Here is a 23,373-nt window from a genome sequence, read left to right as displayed (position 1 = left end):
GCAAGAACCAAGCAAGACACTTACGAAACTTTCATATGAGTTATTTATTGGGTTAAAAATACTGTGCAGTTTACATCCCAGCATATGGATTTATTCCATACAGGTATAAACAAGCAGGAATCGCGGCTCCATTTGCCATGAGAATTCACCTTCACACTGGCTAAAGCGGGCTGCAGCATAAGGCAGTGCATCTCCTCCAGTCCTCAAACCCTTGCTCCTTTTACTAGTCTGAATATAGAAATGTTTTGCTTTGTTACTTTAAAAAAAAAAAAGCTACTTAAAAAAAAAAAGGCAGCAAATACATCATCTGGAAGCCAGAAGTGTTCCACTCTGCCTCTTACTGCCTCTTGTCCCTCATTCTCAGTACTTTGATATTGTCCAGGAGGCTTCTTGTTAGGAATTTAGCTAAAATCTCCATTTGTGAACAGCACTACTTATGGATATACATATTTTTTTTTCTAGTAGTAGAAATACTCAGGGATTTGTTTCACGAATTCAGGGAATTTAGCCGTGTAAGGGTGCACCCAGAATGGCTTTGCTCGAGAATGGGGATGCCTGGCCTCTGCATTGCCTCGAGAGCCCTTCAGAAGGCGGCTGGAGGAGCAGGGAGAGCCATTCCCCTCGGCACAAAGAGCCAGAGGCTTTGCAAACAGCTCTGCCAAACGAGCTCGGAAGATTTTCACCCCGTGGGAAAAGGCCGGCCAGGTTTCCTGGGGAGGATGAGAGCTGAACAAGCCTCCAGGGAAGCACGCCAGCAAGGGGCTGCACTGGTTTCTAGAGAGCGTTAGTGAAAGCAGGCTGAGCGTCCAGATCCAAGGGCTGCCTTTCTTCTTCCTTTCTTCCTCCCGCAGCTTACGGAGAGCTCTTCATGGGTAAACGCTTCCTGATCTGGAAGCAGTCGCATCTCTTGTATTTCATTGTCAGCCCGTACTGAGGAGTGAGGTCCACCTCCTTGCCAGGGCTGAAGCTGAACTCCAGCTGCTGCAGCATGGTGGACAAGAAGAGGAAGACCTCCCAGCGGCCGATGGCTTCCCCGATGCATCGCCTCTTCCCCAAGCCGAAAGCCAGCACTTTGTCACTCTCCGTCCTGTTTATTTCAGTCCCCGCGGCGTTGAGGAACCGCTCGGGGTTGAAGGTTGAGGGGTCCTTCCAAAGCTTCCTGGAGCAGAAAGGAGACACACCTGAGGAAGCTGTTTTTACCCACCACGATGGGGACAGCAGTGAGAAAACAACTCCACGCAGAGAGAAGCATCGCAATATTTTCTCTTTTCAACCTCCAAAAACTTTGGCAACCTCTGTGTCTGATCGAAAATGCCAGCTGCGTGTCAGACCCCATCAGCTCAGTTTCTATTCCAAACTCGGATGGTGTTTGCCTGTGCATATACCAGGGATGGATTTAATTCAGCACCAGGGATGGATTTGATTCAGCGTGCAATAACTAGAGGTTAGCTTCAGCCAAAAGGAGAAAAAGGAGATTGGTGCACAGAAATCAATCGGCACCTCTTAAAAAAAGAAGGATCGAGACCGAAGGGTTTTCCCACCTTGAATCCTCTCAGCCAAACTTCCCAGCCTGGCTGCTGGGAGGTGCCACGTGGGATTTTCCAGTGCCTTAGCTGAGAATTTCTGCTTGGGTATGGGGAATGCTCTCTGGTCCTAAAACCAGTGTTCCTGTCGCAATCGGAGGCAACGCTCACCACCGTACGCAGGAGCAGAAGGAATACTGTAATATTTCTGTGCTGTTGGGTCTGGAGCTTCTGATCCAAACCCAAACCTGATCTGGGAACCACCTTCTGTGTCAAGCCTTAGTCAACTTAGAGTCTCTGCTGCAGAGCAGTGGAGGGGTAAGATGGGGCTTTGATTTCCAAATCCCCTTTCATTCACCAAAGCTGATTATCAGCAAAAACAACACGAGCCTGTTGAGTTCAGCGAGAGTAACATCAGGAGATTTTTACTCCCTGAAAGAGGGAACTCATTGAGTGGTTCCCGTTGAGCACATCCAGAGCCGTCAGCCTGGATCACAAGGGCTGCTTGGGAGGAGGATGTACTGATTCCTGATTATTCAGTAGCCCAAGCTGCCAAGCCTTGCACGCAGGGGGAAAGTCCAATGCATTGAGGACATCACCACCTTACTGCACATAAGCTGGGTAAGCCCTGAAGTTGGGGAGCTGCTGAACCGGTGGCCAAGTCAACCCAGAGCAGCTCCATGCCCGGGAGACCTAAGGCTGGGCTCAGCATCAAATCCACCCAGTGTTTGGTCCAATCTGCCTTTTCACGACCCGTTTGGCTTTTGGCACGTTGCTCTAAAGGATCAGAGCGATCTTAATGCCAAGCAAAGCCATGGCAGCCTGGCTAAGCCCGGGGGATTTGGTATACTCACTCGTCATGGTTGACTTGCCACTGGTTGATAAACACGCAGGTATCCTTGGGGATGTAGTAGCCGTTCAACGCCGTCGCTTTTGTCGTGCTGAAACAAATACGGGTGGAGGGGAAGAGAAGTTAAGAGGAGACCCGCGTCTCCGCGGCAAAAACAAAGCTTGGCGAGTCCTAGGGGTGTTTTATTTTCAATTCCCTGTTTGGGCACTTAGGATTGGCTAAGGAAATACTCCAATTTGTATTTGGGAGACTAAATAGTCTTGATTAACGCTCTTCCTCAAGCAGAAAGATTCCAATTTCAGGAAGCTGGATGAGTTGCAATGTGGTTTCTCCCAAGGCAGAGGGAAATATGAACCCAGGGGTGTTCGCCATCCCTCGCCTAGCAAAGACTTTGGAGTAAAACTACCCCCAATGCCAAGGATTCAACCCCAGGAGGGCGGTGAGCCGGGCAGCTGCCAGCCTGAGGGCAGCGGGTGCAGCCACAGGCACCAGCACAACGCGGCAGCTGCGCTATCGGTGAGCCTGAAAGCCACGGGGAGCTTTGGCACGAGTAATTCAGGCCGTGCACCGGAATCCTTCCCCATAGCAGGGATCGATTCCCAGGCAATTATCTGCCTAAACAGAACCTCCCCGAAAACCACTCCAAACCCCCCCCCCCAAATAACGTGTTGGCTGCTCCAGCCCGTACCTGTGCGGGAGGGTGAAGGGCAGGATGGAGGAGTGCCTGAACATCTCCAGGATAAAAGCTTCCGTGTAGGGCAGCTTGCCCCGGTCCGACAGCCTCGGTCTCCTCTCCTGGCCGATGGTCTGGTCTGTGGGAGGTGGAGAGGAGGGAGCGGGTTGGGGTCAGTCCTCACTGGAGAGTTTTTGGCCCCAGAGACAGCAGGTTCATGGACTCACCTATTTCTTTCTGGATCTTCTTCTGGATGTCGGGGTACAAGGAGACATACGCGAGGCTCCAGGTTAAGGCGGTTGCCACGGTGTCGAAGCCTGGATGGCCGTGAAAAAGGCGTTTAGTTACCAAAAGATGACAGGTGAGCAGGTGTTTACTGACCCGTCAATCCAGGTGTTTGCCATGGAGCAGTTCACTCTCAGCTATTACTGAGAAGCCATCTGCTCTGGTCACCGCTCAGGAGAGCGCCCATGAGCCCAGCAGCAGCTCCAAACACCCGAGCATGGCCAAGGTCTCACCCTGACAGCCCTGGATCCCCCACCCAGGCTCCCAGCAGAAAGGCTTTACCCTCAGAAATGTTCTCACCTGCCCCAAAGAGGTCATTGACTATGTTGATGATCTTCTCATTGGAGAGCTGGATGCGGGCATCTTCCCCTACGCTGCTCTCCTGGCAGTGCTGGATCAGCGAGTCTGTGATGTCCCGGATGTGCTCCTGGGGAAAAGCCGGTGGGTCAGGGACATCATGGACATGCAGGGCTGGAGGAGCATCTCCTCCCCAAGCCATTGCTGGCTCCTGAGGGGATTAACTGCAGGTTTGAAAGCTCTAAGGAGCTTTCCAGGGCAGAGGTGGGGGGACAAGGGAGTACCCTCTTCATTGCCAGGCAGACAGCCAACTGTAGGCATCTCTGCCCACATCCAAGAGCATCTCTGCCCACATCCAAGAGCATCCAAACTCTTACCTTATCAAAGCTGGCGTAATGCTCCTGGACAATGTTTTGCACAAGGAGGTTGAAACGCCTGTTGATGTCCTTAAAGACCTGCATGTTGCGGCTGGGAAGGTACTGGAGCACAGGGATGAAGTCAGCGGGATTGCCAGAAGCAGCCACATCCCCAAACTCGTTGTTGAGGTTCACCACGCTGAGCAGCTCTTGGTCATCGTGGTCATAACGCTTGCCAAAGCACATGGCACAGATAACGTTGGCCACAGAGACCACCACATACTGTTTAATGTCAATGCTCTTCTCCTTCTCCATCACCTGCAGTAACTTGGTGACTAGATAGTCGGCCTCCTTGGAGACATGCTCCTCCAGGAGGCAGGTGGAAGAGCAGGTGGGGCTGGGGGCAACAGAGAAGGTCTTCAGGGCATTCTGGGCCAGCTTTCTGCGGGCTTTCCACACCTCCCCTGAGTCGGGGCTGAAGGCCAGGCTCTGGCCATTCGAAATGTATCGGAAGCTGGGGAGGTCAGGGCGCCCCATGAAATCTTGTCCTTGCTTCACCAGAGCTTGCTTGATGGTGTCCAGCCCGCTCAGCACCAGCACGGGCCGGGTGCCGATCCTGATCTCCATCACGTCACCATACTTCTGACTCAGCCTGGTCAGGACCAGGTGTGGGTCCTTCCTCAGCTCCAGCACGTTGCCGAGGATGGGGTAGCCTCGGGGTCCTGGGGGGCTCTTCAGCCCCTTGGGCACGTGCTGCCGAAGGGACTGGATGAGCAGGAAGACCAGGCAGAAGACGGTAGCCGCGAGGAGGACCTCGGTGGCTGAGACAACGCCTTGGCTTCCCACCAGCGACATTGCAGCCTTCATTGTCACTGGCACGTGGAAACCTTAGTAATAAACCAAAGAGACATCATGATGGAGAGAAGGTCCATGGAGCACCTGTAGTTTGAGACACTCTTAGTAGCACCCACACAGGACTACGGGCGTGAAAGCTGGGCTTATCTTCTCAGCTAGAGCCACATTGGTTTTCTACACCTTACAAAGCTGCTTTTAAGTAGTTTTAAGCAGTTTCTTCTTGCCAGCCAGGAGCAAAAGGAACATCTTCTCCATATGCCAGGGTAGGAAACATGCTCTCTTAACTACAGGACCTCTCTTTCACGCTAAAAAGTCTTTTCCAGGGCACTTGGCTAAAGGAGACCTGAATCCTCCTGATTTGAGTCATCTGGTGGCTCGCTCTGAGCCACTGCTCCCCAGCAAACTACATACAGCGTTGCCACCAACCTTCCTAAAGATCAATGGCCACGAAAGCTGACTGAGGTTGTGCTGTGGGGGTGGCTGGCTCTGGGCCCCCAGCCCCCAGCTCTGCCAAAAAACCCCCCAGCCAGGGGTAGGAAGAAGCTGGGTCTGAAATCCCACCTGCCCTGGGGTTCGGCAAGGTGCTACACCCCGCTGTGGGACACTCAGATGTCATGGGGTGGGGAGCCTGGGGGGGCTGCTTGCACCCCCTGCACCCCAGTGCAGGGACCCCCTCCCAGCCCAGGGCTGTGGATAGTGGCCACCCCAGGGGCAAAAGGGGCCGTCGGGCAAGGATTATCCCCAAAACCCACCCACAAAAATCATCTTCCAGCAGCTCCGGGAAGGATGTTATGGGAGATTTGGGAGGACACCCCGCAGTGGGGCAACCCACCCACTTTCCATCCCTCGGGGGTCCCTTGGGTGAGCTGGAAGTGCCTCCCACACCTCTCCATCCTCCGGACAGCAAGCCGTGACCGCCAAGGTCAGCCCCGCGGGTACTCACCTCCGGAGAGAGGCAGCGGCGGGAGGGGGGCCCGATCCTGCCGGCAGGTACCCCCCGGTCGCCCGTCGCTCCTGCTTTATATGCATCGCCGCTCGCCCTGATTGGTCCGGCCACCTCCCATCACGTGACCAAAGCCTAATCAAAGCTGACGCGTTGTCCAAACTCCTGAGTAACTCGCCCGGACCCCCCATACCGCCCCCCCCCGCCATCTCTCCACGCGTGGGATGTGGGGGCTCCGCTCCCATGCGCGTCTCCGGTGCGGAGGGTGCAAGGCGGTGGTGGGTGAAGGGGTGGGGTGGGGTGGGGGCATCCCAACGGGTCGGGCAGAGGGTGCCGGTGCCGCCCGTGGGTTCCAGACCCGGGGGGGGGCATCGCGTGCGAAGCGGGCGGGATGTTTGGGCAACCCGCACCGCCCCGGTCACTCCAGTCACGCTACCGGTAGGATCTTAAAGGAGCCGGTCCCGGGACCCGGTTCCAACCCCCGACCCCCCCGGGCATCTCCCCGCCTCCGCTGCCCCCCCGCCCCGCAGGCGTCGCTGCGGGCACCCGGCTTCATCCAGCCTCCCCCAGCCCCGCCGGTGCCCGCAGCCCCGGGATGTCTCCGGTGTCCGGAGCCGCGGGGCGAGCGCGAGCGTGGGAAAATAGCCCCGCTGCGCGCGGTGCCGGGCAGGAGGGGGGATTCACCCCCCCACGGGGCTCCGCGAACACGCAGGGACGAGCGTGGACCACCCTCCCCACCGCAATCGCCCCTTCCGTGTCCCGGGGGGGCTTCCCCGTCCCTCCGCCGGTGCTCCCCGGTAAAGCAGAGGGAGGAGAGTCGGGACGGCGCGGGGGGGGGTCACTGGTTCCGTTTACCGCCCTCCAGCCCCACGCTGCGGGGCCGCTCTGCTGATCCGCGGTCCGGATCGGGTCCCCGTGGGGAAGGGGGCGGCGGGGCATCCCCGGGGGTCACGGTCCCCGCTGCCCCGGCCCGGTTAAAGATTGTCCAGGTTCGCGTGAGAAGCGGCCGTGCCCTCTGTCACCTCCCGTCCCCCGGGGACAGAGCGGCCCGGGGGGGCGGGACGGAGCGGGGATGGGGCAGGGGGTGCAGCCGGAGGTGGGGGTCACGTCGGGGAGGGCGGGGGGCGGATGCTCGAGGGACCGAAAGGGATCTCAGGCAGAGTTCACAGCTCCAGCCCCCCCATCACCCATGGGGTGACAGGCCAGGACGTGCTCTTCGGAGGGGACAAGGGGAACCAGCGCCCACCCCAAATCTCACCCCCTCCACCTGCATCCCTGGCACCAGCCTGGCCCCAGCAGGACGGGAGAGGGACCGAGGGGGTGTCCCAGAGGTGGCACTGAGGCCATCGCGTGCGAAGGGGCTCCGGACAGACCCGGGAGGGCTGCCCCGGTCACTCGCAGTCACGCTATGGGTGGGGGGGGGGGAAATGGCTTTTAAAGGACCAGGGCGGTGGCCCCACGTCCAGGAGCCTGGCCCGGGGTCAAGGCGGCGCCGGAGCAGCTCAGGATCAGCTCCCCCCAGCTGGCTGGGGGTTGGCGAGGGGGCTCCCTGACACTGGGTGCACCGTTTGGAGTGACAGGGCTGCACCCCCTCTGCCATGGGGTGCTGACGTCACCTGTGAGAGGTCAGCAGCCACTTGTGTCCTCCTCGATGGGACACAGATGCCCCAGCCCTCTCCAGCCACGAGGAGGTGGGGAGAGGGGGGGGGGATCACAGTTGTGCCACTGTGAACGTGCCACTGTGATCCCTTTGGGGTCCAGGGGACACTGAACGGTGCCCCACGCTGCTCCGACGGTCCCGGGCAGGGTTGTCCGTGCACAGGGATGCAAACACCACTGCTCGGGACAGGGGCTGCTTGGGACACACGGACCACGCAGGACATGCCAACACGTCCACAAACCCCCAGCCCAGACGCCCCCGACCGCGGCGCCTCGTGAAACACGCGCGGGCACCCGTGCCACAGCGCGCGTTCACCCCATCCATACAGGCGCCTTGCTGCACGGCCACACGACGCACACGCCTTGCACGCGCAGAGCGGGCACGTATCCGTCCCGCGGTGCACGCGTGGACGTTTGAACGCCCGCCCGGTCCGACGTGCACAAACACACCATATTTTCTTATATGTGCACAAACGCACGGCGCGTCCGCGCTCTCGCACGTCGGTATTTGCACACGTTCACGTACACACGCGCTTTGCCACGTGTGCGGGCGCCGTCGTCCTCTTGCTCACGTAGATCCTTGCACGCATGTGCTGGCACGATGGTTTACATTAACGAACCCGCGCGCACGCAGCCGGGATCCTCCCCGGAGCGATGACCCACAGTGGGGACAGAGGTGCATCCGTGTGCAAGCTCTGCCAAGGGCAGGGGATGGGCCTCTCCGGCTGCCCCGTGGGCAGCTCCAGGGCACCGAGGTCCCCAGCGAGGGGTGGTGGCCATGGTAGGAGCCCGGCACTGGGCGAGGGTGTTTTTGGGGCGTGAGGCTGCCTGGCACGCAAGGCGGCAGCTCTTAACGCTGTCCTCATCGGTGGCACCCTGCCCTCGCTGGGCTGGGCAGCCAGTGGCGGAGGAGGCTGGGTGGGGGCAAGGGAAGGGGATGGGGTGGGGGTAGGTGGGTCCTGGAGAACCTCTTTGGACCCTCCTCAGCTTCTCCTGCGCTTTGGGATATGATGGAGAGGCTGATGCGGGTTCCCCATCAGCGCGTGGCCACCCAGCTCCAAAATGCTGCCCAGTGGGGGTCAGTCTGCCCTCCCCTCCCCACGCAGTGAGGCTGGGTAGATCCATAGGGATGGGAGACTCCGGCCAGCTCCAGCCAGCAGGACAAGCCCCACATCCTCCTGCTGCTGTGGAACCCCAGCCTGCCTCCCTAAAAGTGTCTTCCTCTCCGGGAGGCATCGCCGGGCGAAGCCGGGGCTGGCAGGTGTGCGAGGTGCCCGGCAATTACCAGCTGGGCTATTAGCGGTGTTTTGTAACTCGTCCTCGCCGAGCGTTAATGAACGGCGGCGTCGCTATTAACGAGCCCGATTAGACCCGATGTCGAAAGCCTTCATTAAATATTAGCTCAGCTTTTACCTGGGCCAAATTCCCACTGCGCTTTTTTCAAAGACGGAGTGAAACCCCAAAGCTCTGGCTCATTCCTAACCCTGGCTTTGGCCCCGGCTGGAGCAGGTGCCCCTCTCGCTCCCACCTCTCCTGCCTGGCACGTTGCATTTCGGGAGGGATGAGCTGCCCCAGCCTTGCCCCGCTCTGCCCCTTTCACCTCTCCTATCTCTCCCCTCTGCCCCGCCGCTCCTCGCCCTCGCCGCCTGTTTGCCACGGAGGAGCCGGGGGAAGCGAGCCAGCCGCCTTCGCACGCAACCCTGGGCAATCGTTAACCTGAGCCTGGCTCTGCCGCTGGGCCAGAAGATCCTGCCATCGCCGGTGCCGTGGCACAGGGTCCTGCCAGGTGATTCCCCAGGGACGGAGAGGGATGTGGCTGTGGATCCCTCGCTGCTGGAAGAGCAGCTCCCAGCACCTCTGGAGTGGCCCATGGAGGTGACAGCCCTCTCTGCATGCTAGGAAGAGGTTGGTCAACTCAAGGAAAGGCTTTGGAGGAAATGTTGTTACACACATCCCACAGGGCAGCGATGCCAACAGCATGTCCCACATCATCCCCAGGGCAGGGCATAGGGACCCCCTTCTGCCTCCCCATCCTGGGCGCTGGGGCAGGCACATGCCCTGGGCAGGAGAAGTCAAAAGTTCATCCCTCAGGGCCTATTGGAGCTGAGGAAATATCTGCCCCGGTTTCTTGGGCTGGTTCCAGCTAGGCTCAGCCCTGTTGGTTAATGGGTAGCTATCGCCCAGGGCCTTGGTGCCATGAACTCCAGAGACCAGCACCCGGCCATGTGATGAGGAGAGCGCATATAAAGCTGTGGTCTTCCAGCTGGCAGGTCCAGGAGGCAGAAGAAGGTCCAAGTGGCAGGAGAAGAAGGTCCAGGAGAAAGAAAAAAAAGGTCTAGGTGGCAGGAGAAGGTGGTCCAGGAGAAAGGAGAAGAAGGTCCAGGAGACAGAAGAGCATCCCACCTGCTCCCCAGGGTGGGCAGCTGCCAAACGCCCTCTGCCTATCTTCGCTGGGATCAACGGGCGGTTAAACCGGCCCCATCTACCACAAGGACCTGCAGGTAGGAAACAGCACACGCACATGTGATTTTGAACATGGATATAGGTCCGGGAAGGTCATGTTTGAGTCTGGAGGAGAAAGCCATACACCAGGCTCTCCCCTCACCCCTCTGCCCACGCAGCGAGCCGTACGTTCCTGTGGAGCAGCCCCCGGGGCATCCCCACTCCCCGTGCCCCCACGCACCCGCAGCCACCCAGCAGATCCTGACGGATTTGGTGAAGATGGGGCCAGCTTCGTTGAGGAGGTGCTGTTCCTCCCCTCCAGCGGGTGCTGGGGTCTTCTGCAGGGGAAGACTGAGGTCCTCCTCAAGCGATGGGTGTCTTTGGAGTCTTTATAGCTCTCCAACTTTTGTCCCTTGAAAGACCCAAACTGCTGCACAGGCAGCTCCATCACCCTGAACTGTTTAAGGGTGCTCGGTGCCCGTTCTCTAAGCATCAGGAACATCTGCGGGACTCAACCTCCCACTAATCCTGGCTCTTCACCACGCTTCTGGTTAACTCCTTTAGGGTTCTTACGTGTCAGCAGCGATGAAGGCTGTGATGTCGCTGGTGGGAAGCCAAGGCATTGTCTTGGCCACCGAGGTCCTCCTTGCAGCTACCGTCTTCTGCCTGGTCTTCCTTCTTATTCAGTCCCTCCGGCAGCACGTGCCCAAGGGGCTGAAGAGACCCCCAGGACCCCGAGGCTACCCCATCCTTGGCAACGTGCTGGAGCTGAGGAAGGACCCGCACCTGGTCCTGACCAAGCTGAGTCAGAAGTATGGTGACGTGATGGAGATCAGGATTGGCACCCGGCCCGTGCTGGTGCTGAGCGGGCTGGACACCATCAAGCAAGCTCTGGTGAAGCAAGGAGAAGACTTCATGGGGCGCCCTGACCTCTACAGCTTCCGCCACATTACAGATGGCCAGAGCCTGTCCTTCAGCCCCGACTCAGGGGAGGTGTGGAAAGCCCGCAGAAAGCTGGCCCAGAATGCCCTGAAGAACTTCTCTGCTGCCCTCAGCCCCACCTGCTCTTCCACCTGCCTCCTGGAGGAGCATGTCTCCAAGGAGGCCAACTATCTGGTCACCAAGTTACTGCAGGTGATGGAGAAGGAGAAGAGCTTTGACCCTTACCGGTACCTGGTGGTGTCTGTAGCCAACGTCATCTGTGCCATGTGCTTTGGCAAGCGTTACGACCACAATGACCAAGAGCTGCTCAATATAGTGAACGAAACAGAACAGTTCACTGAGGTGGCTGCTTCTGGCAATCCCGCTGACTTCATCCCCGTGCTCCAGTACCTTCCCAGCCGTGCCATGAATTTGTTTAAAGACTTCAACAAGCGATTCACCCATTTCCTGCAGAAGATTGTCAAAGAGCACTATGAAACCTATGACAAGGTAAGAGCTTGCAGGACCTTCACCTACACCTGCCCTCTGCCCCTCTTTATTAGTGAGTTGTTTTTCTTCTCACAGCCAAGTGTCAATGGACAACTATGTTCTCACAGGTATTGCTGCATCTATAGCTTCACTCACCCGTAATCTCTTGAGCAGCCTGGTACTGCAGCCCTCCTTCTCCATGGCCCTGTGTGTCCAGGATAGGGGAAGTTTGTTGGTCGAACGTCTGGTCTGTCAGTAGAGCCACGTGCCATGGGTTCCCTGGAGAACCATCTCCTCGTTTTCATGGGTTGCAAAAGCAGTAGGGACCACGGGGGATGAAAGATGAGGTTCTCCAGATCTCATATGACCTGGGCTCCACCACCACCAGGTTGTTGCTCAGTAATACCTGTTCCTCTGCTGGTTCTGCTGCCATGACTTGTCTTCTCTTCCTCTCAGAACAACATCCGAGACATCACTGACTCCCTCATTGAGCAGTGCATGGAGAAAAAAGTGGAAGGAAATAGTGCCATGCAGATCCCTAAGGAGAAGATAGTCAACCTTGTGAATGATCTCTTTGGAGCAGGTATCTTTTCCCACTGGTTCCTTAGCTACTTCAGATTTTCTCAAGCTCCTTGTCTTACTGCTCTGCCTGACGCATCTTTGTCCAGCGCCAAGCAGCCAGTTTGGGTCTAAGCGCTCATTCTCCTGCTCACTGATCTTTCTGGACCTTCCAGGGGCACCCGTAGATGCTAGCATGGGACATTAGCACTGGAAAGAGGCTTCAGGGAAAAGCGAAGGGCACAGCTTGTAGCTCCGTCAAGCTTCACAAGCCAGGGTGGCTTTTCCGGGTTGAGGGAGATGTCTATTGACTGATTCATCTTTGAGTTACTCTGTGGAAACCCCCCCGATTCCAGAGAAATTATACAAACCTGACTTAACCCAAGGGTGAATCAGGATGAACAAGAGCAGAATATTTTAGCAAAGTTTTGTCCGACAGGATAGAAACCCAAGTCCGACTGTGTGCCCAGGACGTCTTCTACCTTCTTAGCTGTCCAAGACTGCTCCACATGATGGTTAGGCAGCAAGCCAAGGCACGTGTCCCGCGTGTCGTACAGACCTCACCTACATGCTTTCCTCTTTGACCAGGCTTTGACACCGTGACAACTGGCCTGTCCTGGAGCCTCATGTATCTCGTGACGTACCCCGACATCCAGAAGAAGATCCAGCAAGAAATAGGTGAGTCCATGAACCTGCTGTCTCTGGGGCCAAAAACTCTCCAGTGAGGACTGGCCCCAACTCGCTCTCTCCTCTCCACCTCCCGCAGACCAGACCATCGGCCAGGAGAGGAGACCGAGGCTGTCGGACCGGGGCACGCTGCCCTACACAGAAGCCTTTATCCTGGAGATGTTCAGGCACTGCTCCTACCTGCCCTTCACCCTCCCGCACAGGCAAGTGTTGATGTTGTGAAGGACGTGGAGGGACGAGGTGGACTTGGGGCACCTTGTTACAGCCGCACTGGCAGCGGTGTGGTGGGAGGCAGGGAGACTTTTAGGGACTTGTAGAGTGATGGATTCATCATGGACAGAGGGAGCTCATAGCTCTTCTGCAGGGCAATGTGAGAGCTCCCAAAGATCAATCCTTACCTTTTGCTGACTTCACTGAAGATACTCCACCCAGCTCATGTAGAGGTTGCCCAACTCAGCTCATGGACGATGCAACTGCCCCTCATAAAGTCATCTCTTTGGGCCTTATCCTTACTTCAGCAGCATCAGGAGCAAACTAATAGTCCCCTGAGGATGCAGAAGAACCTGTTTGCTTCCCAGACTCTCAGAGTCTTTTCTCTCTCCAGCACGACCAGGGACACGGTGCTGAACGGCTACTACATCCCAAAGGACCGCTGCGTGTTTGTCAATCAGTGGCAAGTGAATCATGACGAGTAAGTACCTTCTGAGGCAGAAAGACTCCTTCCTGCACAGTTACCTTCCTGGGCAGAAGTGAGGTCAACCTGCTTTGAGAGGAAAGGGAGCAAGTGAGCTATTTACTGAACTCAGGGACATTCTCACTGGCAGCTCCTACCTTCCAGTGTTCTCCCTATACCCGTGGCCAGGAGACACCATCTCAGCATCTGATGCTTTCCCTTCCAGGAAACTTTGGAAGGACCCACAGACCTTCAACCCAGAACGTTTCCTCAATGCGGAAGGGACCGAAGTGAACAAGGTGGACGGGAGAAGGTGCTGATTTTTGGCTTAGGGAAAAGGAGGTGCATTGGGGAACCCATTGCCAGGTGGCAGATCTTCCTTTTCCTGTCCACCTTGCTCCAGCAGCTGGAGTTCAGCGTCCGTGATGGCAAGAAAGTGGACATGACACAGCTCTATGGACTGTCCCTGAAGCACAAAAGATGTGAGCATTTCCAGGTCAAGCAGCGCTTCCCTATAAAGTGCGTGAACTGAGCAGTGGGCTCGTCCATTGCCCAGACATCTCCAGGGGACAAAGACCTGGGTGTCCTTGAAGCAAAGCTGGGTCTGGTAGAACCTTATGGGATGATACAATAAACTGAAGCTGTTGAAGCTCCTGTCTTTCCTCGTGTTCACTTTGTAGCATTTTTTGCCTTCTTCATTTCCCAGCATTTCTGATGGTGGAGATTCCGTCACCTCTAGTCTTAGTACCACGTTTGCAGGGTTTGTGAATTGTCTTTTGCTAAAAGGTTGGAACTAAATGATCTTGAAGATCCCATCCAACCCAAACCATTCTATGATTCTATGATTTTATGAAAGGGAACGTACCCAAAACCACACTGGCTGAACACTGTTGGGCTCTATTCTTCCAGAATGGCTCTCCAATAGCTGAAGGACAGCCATCCCGTGCCATAATCCCATGGCCTCCGTTGACGTTTAAGATCTTGGCTGAACTGATGCCCAAAGCTTGGGTGGAGATGAAGATGGTATTTTTGAGGTCCAGCCAGTATTACTATTTCGGGACCAATAAGGGGACAAATTTTCACTAGTTGAAATTTACCTTCACTGTAGATGTGTCTGCAGGGGAAAAAAAACACCTTGGAAATTTTGGAAAACCACTAATAGTTCTCAAAGTCCTCTAAGGACAGGCTGTTCCCTCGTTTCTGAGCTGTGTTTTTAATTGCCTACCTGACTTGTCATATATCTCTGAGATCCCACTCAGGAGAGGTTTATCTTTGCCCATAGAGGAGCTCAAAGCACTTCAGTGTCTCTCTGAGAATCTGTCAACCTTGCACCCAGGGCTGCTTCCGCTGCTCAGATCACTTTCCTTGGAAAAAAAAAAAAAATAGGGATCCTTCAAACGAACTGAGCCAGAGGAAAGCGCCTCTGGACCAGTGTGTTGGAGGACTTCAGCCATCTTAAGCCTTGCTCACCGTAGTCGCTGCTGGCCCCGAAGGACACAAGGAAGGACACCTTTACCCCTTGCTATTGAGAAAGCCAAGCTGCTGATATTCTGGGCAGGAGCACAGGTGTTTTCACAATGGGGCAGAGAAGGAGCACAGGACTTTCTCCAACTCAAATCCAAGAGTTTACATTGGCTGCCAGTCAACCCATGCCAGCAGAGCCAGATGCCTCCTTTTCTTCAACTTGCACGCAACGACGTCTTAGCCAACCCAGTACCTGGCAAGCAATGATACGGGAGCAAGTATAACCATCTGGTGCAACACACATTGCTCTTGAATCTGTTCCCATGGGTGGCATCTGCTCAGCTGTAGCCCCAGACCCTGACCAATGAGAGCTCCTTTCAAGTCCGAATACCAATCACTCGTCACACATTGCACAAAAACTTCCAAGAAGAGACAGAAACGAAAGAGCATGTTGGGGAAGAAAATGGGGAAGCTGATTGCCCAAGACTTCAGGGAGATTCCAGCAAGAGCAGGGAGGTGTTCAGACCCGCTAAACAAGCCTGAATAAAGAGGAGTAACTTTTTGTCTCTGTATGTCCAGGTCCTGCCTGGTTACCAAAGTGTGATGAAGCACTGAGACCATACAGCCTCAGCCCCACCTGAATTCGCTGAACCAGCCTAAGCAGCCTCAGCCCATGTCACACCAGCTTTGTATTCACCACTCAGCGTCATAATCCCAATATTGCAGGAAAAGCGAGGGTGAGGACTGGGAAGTCCAAGCCACAGTTTGAGCTGCAGGCCATCATAGGCCTTGGATGAAAAGTGGAAGTATGGTTTAGGTCAAGCCATGAGGTCCATCAGCCAAATAACATCTCCGCTACCCATGACAAGGGCCAGAGATCAAGGCGATAGAGTCATGAACCAGCTTTCCATGAGGGACATCCCAAAGCTGGTATTCATCTATTGCAGGGGAAGGTGGGATCATCCTGGACGTGGATCTGGGTGATTCAGAAGAGCACCAAGACTGCCAGGGACTTGGCAGCAGCATGTCAGACTGTCCGTGTGGGATGGAGAAGCCTTCATGGACTTGGCCCATGTGGGAACACGCGATGCTGATGCCGGTGTAGGACCAGAGGCCTCATTTGCTGGAGCCGTTGCGTGACTCTCTTCCTCCGAAGGCTGGCTGGGTTTGCTGATAAGGCCCGCAATAAGCCAATGCAGTTATAAGGAAAGAACAGTGGGATTTTTTTTTTCCCTTTGGAGATGAGTGTTTTATAGCCCCAGGGCAGATAAGCAGATTAATGTTAACATTACTGCAGTGAAACAGCACCTTGCTGGTGGAAGGTCTCCCCAAGATGCACTTATCAAGGGCTGATTGCCTCCCCTGGGGACACTGGTGCCAGTCTACATCGGGTACAGCCTGGTAGACCAGAGATCTGGGAGAAGAAGTCACTCCAGTGTCAGGATGGAGAAGGGGAAGGGAAGAGGCTCGAGGGGAGAGAAATGGGCAAATGGTTATCCTTCCCAACGCAGCCCTTCTCTTCATGGTGATGGAGGCAAAACGCCCCGCTTTTCAAGTCCCTTCTTCATTTGGCATCTCTCCCTCCCCTTGATGCCAATGGAGACATGCCGTTCGGCTGCAGGAGACCTTTCTGGGCAGCTTGCACAGGCAGGAGAACCCCCCAAGATCTCGGTCTGATGTCTCTGCACCCACACATTTCCTTGGACATCCTGGCCCCTTCAACAGCCTGGTGACCTCAGGGGAGGTGCCACTCTTCTTGCTGGAGATGCTGTAATCAAACTGCCCCTTTGGCCCAGCCACCGCAACTCCAAACTCGGGCATCCTGCCCGCTCCTGGGCAATACGGTTGGAACATCCAAGCCGGGCGGGATCCTTCACCAGATGTTTTCTCCATCAGGTGTCTCGGCAGCCCCCCACACGCAAGGAGGAGAGCAGCGAGCATGGCCCGAGCACCCAACAAGGTACCGCAGCTCTGCACTGCTCTTTGCTCTGGACCGGAGCTGCACCCCCAGATACCTCCACCCATCCAGAAACCCTGTGCGAGGAAGGGATGGAGGCACCTCGCTCCCTGCAGGGGTGCTGGATCTCTGCTCTTCACCTCCTCCTCTTCCCTGTTTCCTCCTGATAAGCAAATCCATCGCCATGATGATGGTCATGAAGGCTGCGATCGCTCACAGTAGGTAAGGGACTCTGACTCCTCTATCTCTGTCTTTCCCCCAACGATCTTCCTGATTTAAGCCCTCCAATTACTTCCCAGTTCCCTTGCAGGTGCCGTGATTCCATGATTTCATTACTGGAAGTGGGGGCGGTGATAAGCCAGGGCAGCTTTTATCACCCCATGGCCAATTGCTTTTATTGTTGGTTTTAAAATGAGTCAGCAGCCCAGCCATGGCAGCTGGGCTCCAGCTCCTCTTCCAAAAGGGGGGACGCTCCCAGCTCCCTCATTCCCGCAGGGAAAGATCCAGGCAGCTGCACACCTTCCGATGCCAGCGTGCGGGGTGGTGGCATCTCCTGGCCGGGAAAACCCATACCTGGCCTGAAATGGGCTAAAGGAACCACTCGTGGCTCTTCCTCCCAGATGGAAGGAAGAGAGGAGTTGCTCCAACACTTAACAACCGCCCTCGTTAAAAGCCCATCCTGTGTTTCTAACTTCTTCCTTTGGCTGTTTGTTGAGATCTGTTATCAGGAATCATCCTCCCACGGAGATTAACTCTTGGGTGTCTCCCTCTTGCTGCTTGTCCCCACCACTGGTGACAGTCCCTTGACATCTGAAGTATCATCTCTTGATGCCCTAGAGCTTAGGGACACTTAAAATAAAGCTCTGAATTGCACCTTAAACTCTGTTTCCAAGCCACGTGAGCTTTCTTTCTGCCGGTGGTTTTGGGGACACCTCCCTCTGAGCTGGTGGCAGCCGATCCTCTAAGCATGGTGGTGTTTGTCCCAGTGTCCTGCTTGCTCCTGCTACACGGTCAGGCCTTGGGATCTCCCTTCCCATGGAGAAGGAAACCCCCCAACCACCACCTTTCTCCTTGCAGCTCCACTTGTGGGACAAAGCCAGGCTGCTACGTGCCTTGAAATCCCCCGGAGCAGCCGCTTCGCAGAGAGGATGACAACAGGTTTCTGCCTTTTAGAAGAGAAAATCTCTGCTCAGCCTCCCAGACTGAGCAGCATCTGGAGCACTGAGGCTGGTGGGACCTATCTCCTGGTGAAGTTTCCTTCTGCGGTGGGTTGGAGAAGATGCTGATCCTTTGCTCAACCCAGGTTGGACCTGTGGATGAAGGAGAGCTTGAGATGACAGAGCTGGACACGTTAAACCCTGTTAAATTCTGCCCCTATTTTGTGAGGGCTCCCGCATCAGTATAAACCCTTCCTCCTCCTCCTCTGGAAAGGAGATGGTGTTAGGGCTGATTGATTGTCCTGCGTCATTAGAGGTACAAGGTACCTGTTAATGAGAGAACATGAAAGCAGGTAAGGATGGAGTTTGTCCCCGGGTTAAGACAGGAACACCAGAGACGTGGAGATAACCTGCACGCAAAGGGCTGCCAGGGAAAATCTCCAGGCTCCAGGGAACGGCCTCAAACCCGGCTGTCCCCTGACCCTGGCATGGGCATGGGCATGATTTTCCAAGAAGAAGAGAGGGCCAAGGGACTCCAGGGCTTGTGATGAGGAGCAGCCCCAGAGACACGTCCCCGCAGAGCTGGGGGCCACCAGATCCAGCGTGAGCCAAAAGCCTGTGGGATTTCGGGTGCTGCCCAATCCCAGCCTCAGCAGCAGGACACGGGACGGGCAACTGGGATGTATCCGGGGCTGGCAGTCACCTATGTGTCCCCAAAGCTGGTGCTGGGTAGCACCTGGGGAGGATGGGCTCTCATCTCCCCCCATATACCCCCTCTGTGATTGCCCCTATGATAAGGGGACCCAGTTGACCGCTCTGGTCTCGCACCCCTAAAACCAGCTCCCTGAACCCCATCAGGGTGGGTAAAGCAGGGCTGGCGCTGACCCCCCCAGTGCTGGTGAGGGGGCCACAGGCAAAGTGGGGGGGTCCAGCCTGATCCCACACTGCAAAGCCACCTGGCAAGAGGCAGTGTCCCCACCCCGCTCCCCTTCTGCTTTAATTAAAACCATCCTGGAAACGAGGGCTCCCCAGGAGATCCTTGGAAAGGAGGCTGCCCTCCGCACCGCCGAGGGGATTTGGGGCTGAGCACGGGGTGAGGAAGAAGCCCCCCGAGAGCCAGGGACGACTGCCAGCGCTGGGGGGGGCAGGATTCTAATTCACTGGAACATTTTTGTCCCCACTCGCTGGGTTCGGGACATGATCGCCCTCCCGTGGCATCCGCCACGCCAGCTCCACGCGCTGAGCACGGGCAAGCCGGGGGTTTTATCCTCGCTTAGAGCGGGGGGAAGCACATTTGGGGAGGGGGATCTATAAGGTACTGACCCCTCCCTGCAGAACATCACCCCTGTAGCTCTGGGAGCTGCAGAACCAGCTCAATCTGGTTCCCTTTGGGTTTTTTCTCGGCTCGAAGGTGAATTCTCCAGGGTCGAAGGAGCTGGGAGCTTTCGTGACAGCTTCCCTCTGCTGTTCCCAGCCACTGCCTGGGGATTCTCCGCTGTCTAGTACATCCGAAGCAGTAGCCCTCCCTTTCCCCCCCTGCCCACCCCTTCTCAGACAGCCTGAGCCGCCTGAAATCCCTCGGAGGCACCAACCCGCTGCCCGACGGGGACTGAACCAGCCGGGGGGACTGAACCAGCCGGGGGGACTGAACCAGCCGGGGGGACGCCGAGAAGAGGCAGATGGACGGGGCGGGTGGTCGCCCACGCTTTGTTCCCTTGAGAAAAGGAATATCGTCTGGTCGGGATTTTATTCTCAGCTCCTCCTCCGTTGCTTTTTTTTTTTTTTTTTTTTTATTTTCCCTTTCCTGCTGGTTCCCACCAGCTGAAGGGCCCCCTCTCCTGGTGCAAGGCAAGGAGATGGCTTCCCACGTCTCATCCCGGCAGACGGAATCCATCCTTCCCAGCCCTCCAGCCAAGGCATTGCCCACCCGCAAGCCAAGACCCTTTCCCAGGAGAAATTCCAGCCGGGACAATGGGGTGAGCTGCTCCTGGAGGAACCATCTCCAGCTGTCCTGCATGGCCCAGCCTCGGCTACCAGCACCTGCATCACCCTTCCAGCTGTCCCTGGGGATGCTGATGGTCCTGGCGCTTCAGGGATGGACCTTCAGAGGGGAGAAAAAAAACCCGACAGCAGCTCTGAGCGTTCATGGCCGTGCAGTCGTTGGGGTATTTCCCTCTTCCTATGTTTGACAGATGCGGAAAAAACTGGAACCAAGCACCAGTCCCCACCAGGTGGGCTTCATGCCTGGTCTTTCCATCTGAGAGCTGAGTCCCACCAGCCCCGTGCTGCTCCCCAGCCCCGGGCAGGGGGGACTCCTGGATCCAGTGGCACAAGGAAGGATATTCCGGACTTCTAGTTAGCGTCACACAAAAAATCTGCTCAAAATTCCCACCCGCTGATGGAAACACCCAGAGGGAAAAGACGGGGTCTCGCCCCTCCACCTTCTCCTCAGTCTCTGGTCCCTATGGCTGCATCACCCCTGGGTGCAGCCCGCCTGGGTGGGGGTCTGCACTGCAATGTGAGGGGGACATGACGGCCAGCGGGGCCACGGCACAGTCCTGGCAGGTGAGATCTGGCAGGGGAAGGGCAGGCAGGAGCAGGCAGCACCCGGGCCCTGAGCTGCAGGCAGCACACCCTTGCACGCTCGCCTGCACTTGGGAGCGCACGGGGGTGCGCTGGTGCTCGTGCAAGCCTGGGTGGGTGCACCGGTGCATGCGTGGGTGGGCTCGGGTTTGCGCCTGTGGGTGCATTGCTGGTGCAAACAGGTGCAATGAGCCGGTTTCATTTCCTCCCAGGACCGCTCTGCTCCGGGGGCCGTGCCGGGATGAGCCTGTTCCCCACCTCCCCAGTGCTGAACAAGCCTGTCAAGCCCTGGGAGAAGCTTTGGGCTCTGAAGGCCCTGGGGTGCCCGACTCCGGCAGCAGGTCCCAGGCTCTTTCCCACACACTGTAGGAGCAAGGATGCGCTCCCTAAAAATAAGCTGGGTTTTGCTACCCACCACTGGGATCTCCTTCTTCCCTGTCCCCCGTGGTCCCCTCGTCCCCTTCACAGACATCTCCATCACCTCTTCCCTGTCCCCTCATCCCAGGGAGATCATCCTGCCCTCCCAGCTGTGCACAGCAGGCACTCAGGCTTGTTTTCTGAGCCTTCCAAGTCCGTTATCCAGCAGGAGAGGGGTGGGAAGGGTGGGAAGGGTTCCTGCTCCCCCCAACAACATCCTTGGGGGTACTGTGTGCAACGCAGGGAAATTGGCAGGGAAATCTTCCCACCTGATGACATGGCTCCTGGGTCAACGGAGCTGCTGGCATCGTGTCCCCCCACCCTGGCTGGGCCGGTTTCTGGTCACCCACACCTCGGTGGGGGGGATGCCGAAGCACGGGGAGAAGTGAGGGGTAAGCGAAAAGCAGAGGGAGAACGTGGCGGCAGCGGCGGTGGGGCAGGAAGTGACAGCCAGCTCGGTGTCAGCGAGGCCACCGTTACACTCCGGCGTTCCAGTGGCCCATGGCCTCTCAGTGGGAAGGGAGCAGGTCTCTGGTCCTCGCCGGACCCAGCACTGCCCTGCCCCGAGGGACAGATGTGCCGGGGCTTGAGCTGATACCTGCCCATCCCAAGGGATCGACATGGGGGATAAAGAAACTGGGCCAGGACGCCCAAACACTCTTCCCTCTCTCCATCCCTCTTCCCGGCCCGTTCGCTTCCTGGGACACACGCTGACACCACACTGCACGTCTGCAGAGCTGGACACCTCCATCTTCACCCCCTACATCAGCATCACCATTATTATCACTGTCGTCATTATGACAGAGTCATAGAGCGGGGTGGGTTGGAAGGGACCTTAGAGATCATCTACGTATCGTATTGTATTATGTTGTCTTTTCTTAATATCACATTATATATTACATTAACTAAATTATATTATATTATATTATATTATATTATATTATATTATATTATATTATATTATATTATATTATATTATATTATATTATATTATATTATATTATATCATATTATATCATATTATCTTGTATTATGTTATATTATTACATTGATATAGTATGTTACAATGTTATTGTATAGTATTATAATTAGTATATAGTACATAGTATATAGTATTACAATATTATTTTGTTATTGTTTCACGTTATTTTGTTATTGCTTTGTACTATTTTGTTGTTCTCTTGTACTATTTTGTTGTTCTTTTGTACTATTTTGTTGTTCTTTTGTGCTATTTCGTTACTCTAGCACTTTTATTGTTCTATTATCATTTACTACTCTATTAGCATCCTCGTTTCATTAGTATTTTGGTATTATTTTAGTGTCATTTTAGGACTATTTTGTGCCCGTGCGAGCACCCCACCGAGCCGGCACCCCCGGCCCAGGCACGAAGCCAGGGCCGCGGCTGCGGGCGGGCAGCACGGCTCGGTGCGGGTACCGGTGGCGGTGCGGGTGTCGGTGCCGGTGCCGATCCCGATCCCGATCCCGGTGCCGGTGGCGGTGCGGGTGCCGGTGCCGGTGGCGGTGCGGGTGTCGGTGCCGATCCCGATCCCGGTGCCGGTGGCGGTGCGGGTGTCGGTGCCGTCACAGGCGGCGGTGCGGGCGCGGGTGCGGCGGGGCGGCCCCCGGCAGGTGGCGGCCCCGGGCCGCGCCGTTCCCCGCCGCTCCGCGCCGCGCCGTGCCGTGCCGGGCCGGGCCGTGCCGGCGCAGGCGCGCTGCTCGGGGCGCTCCGATTCCGGGCGCCGCTTCCTCCCACCAGGCCCCGCCGCCCCGGGCGGACCCCGCGCCCCTCGCCCGGCCCGAGGTGGGCGGCGGACGCGCCGCTCCCCCTCCCCTTACACCCCGCCACCCCCGATCCCCGCCGCACCCCCTCCCCGCCGCACCGGGCTCGGCCCCGCCGGGCGGCGGCGGCGGCGGCGGCTGCTCCGGCGGCTCCGGCTTCCTCCGCCCCTTCCGCCCCCCACCCCCCCCTCCCGCGCCCCCCCCCGCCGGCCCAGCCGAGCCCGGAGGCCCCCGGCAGCGCCGCATGGAGCAGCCGGCGGCGGGCTGAGCCCCCGGCCCGGAGGGAGGTGAGTGCCGCTCCCCGCGCCCGCGCCGCACCGCTGGCCCGGGGAGGAAGAGGGAAGGGGCGGGGGGAAGGGGGCAAGGCATCGAAGGGGGGGGTGCTCGCCCACCCCCCCCCCACCCCTCGCACCCCGCCGTGTTCGGGGGACGCAGCCCGGCGCGGGGGGCGCGGGGCCCGGGGCCGGGAGCGCCGCGGCGGCGGAGCGCAGACAATGGGGCCTGCGGGGCGGGCCGGGGGATGCGGGGGGGATGCAGGCGCGGGGTGGGGGGGGGACATGGGACAGCCACCCTCGTGCCGCTTGACTTGATGGGTGACCCCCCCATCAGGGGCCGCTTCTCCTGCTCAGCGCCTGTCCCCAGGGACCCCCATCATCCTCCAGCCCGGGGGGGGCCGCGTCCTTCCAGCTCCGGCGATGGAGGGAGCGAGGGACCCCGGCAGCATCCCCTTCCTCTGGGGACTGGGGTGGGGGGGCTGTCACCTCACCCCCAAACCCCCAACCCCCGCCAAAGGGGGGCTGCCACC

At 57.2% G+C, this 23,373-nt stretch overlaps 2 protein-coding genes across 2 annotated transcripts; one reads left to right on the top strand and one right to left on the bottom strand.

Annotated features, from left to right (window-relative positions):
- Window positions 1-852: 852 nt before the first annotated feature.
- On the bottom strand, window positions 853-4,857 carry LOC104384041 (cytochrome P450 1A4-like). The gene is made up of 6 exons (XM_009992351.2): window positions 4,006-4,857; window positions 3,632-3,758; window positions 3,274-3,363; window positions 3,062-3,185; window positions 2,378-2,464; window positions 853-1,159 (listed from the first exon to the last, which is right to left on the bottom strand). Exons 1-6 carry the CDS (start codon window positions 4,849-4,851, stop codon window positions 853-855), a joined length of 1,581 nt encoding a protein of 526 aa, XP_009990653.2. The 5' UTR covers window positions 4,852-4,857.
- A 5,605-nt stretch (window positions 4,858-10,462) lies between these two features.
- Window positions 10,463-13,743, top strand: LOC104372094 (cytochrome P450 1A5-like). Its single transcript, XM_009977686.2, is given in 7 exon segments — window positions 10,463-11,314; window positions 11,750-11,876; window positions 12,440-12,529; window positions 12,618-12,741; window positions 13,143-13,229; window positions 13,438-13,517; window positions 13,520-13,743. Coding segments are annotated over 7 exon segments (1,578 nt in total). The 5' UTR covers window positions 10,463-10,468.
- The last annotated feature ends 9,630 nt before the right edge of the window (window positions 13,744-23,373 follow it).

This window comes from Tauraco erythrolophus, chromosome 14, assembly GCF_009769465.1.
Source record: "Tauraco erythrolophus isolate bTauEry1 chromosome 14, bTauEry1.pri, whole genome shotgun sequence".
In the NCBI taxonomy this organism is placed as follows: domain Eukaryota; kingdom Metazoa; phylum Chordata; class Aves; order Musophagiformes; family Musophagidae; genus Tauraco; species Tauraco erythrolophus.
This window is presented reverse-complemented; position numbering and strand designations above follow the sequence as displayed.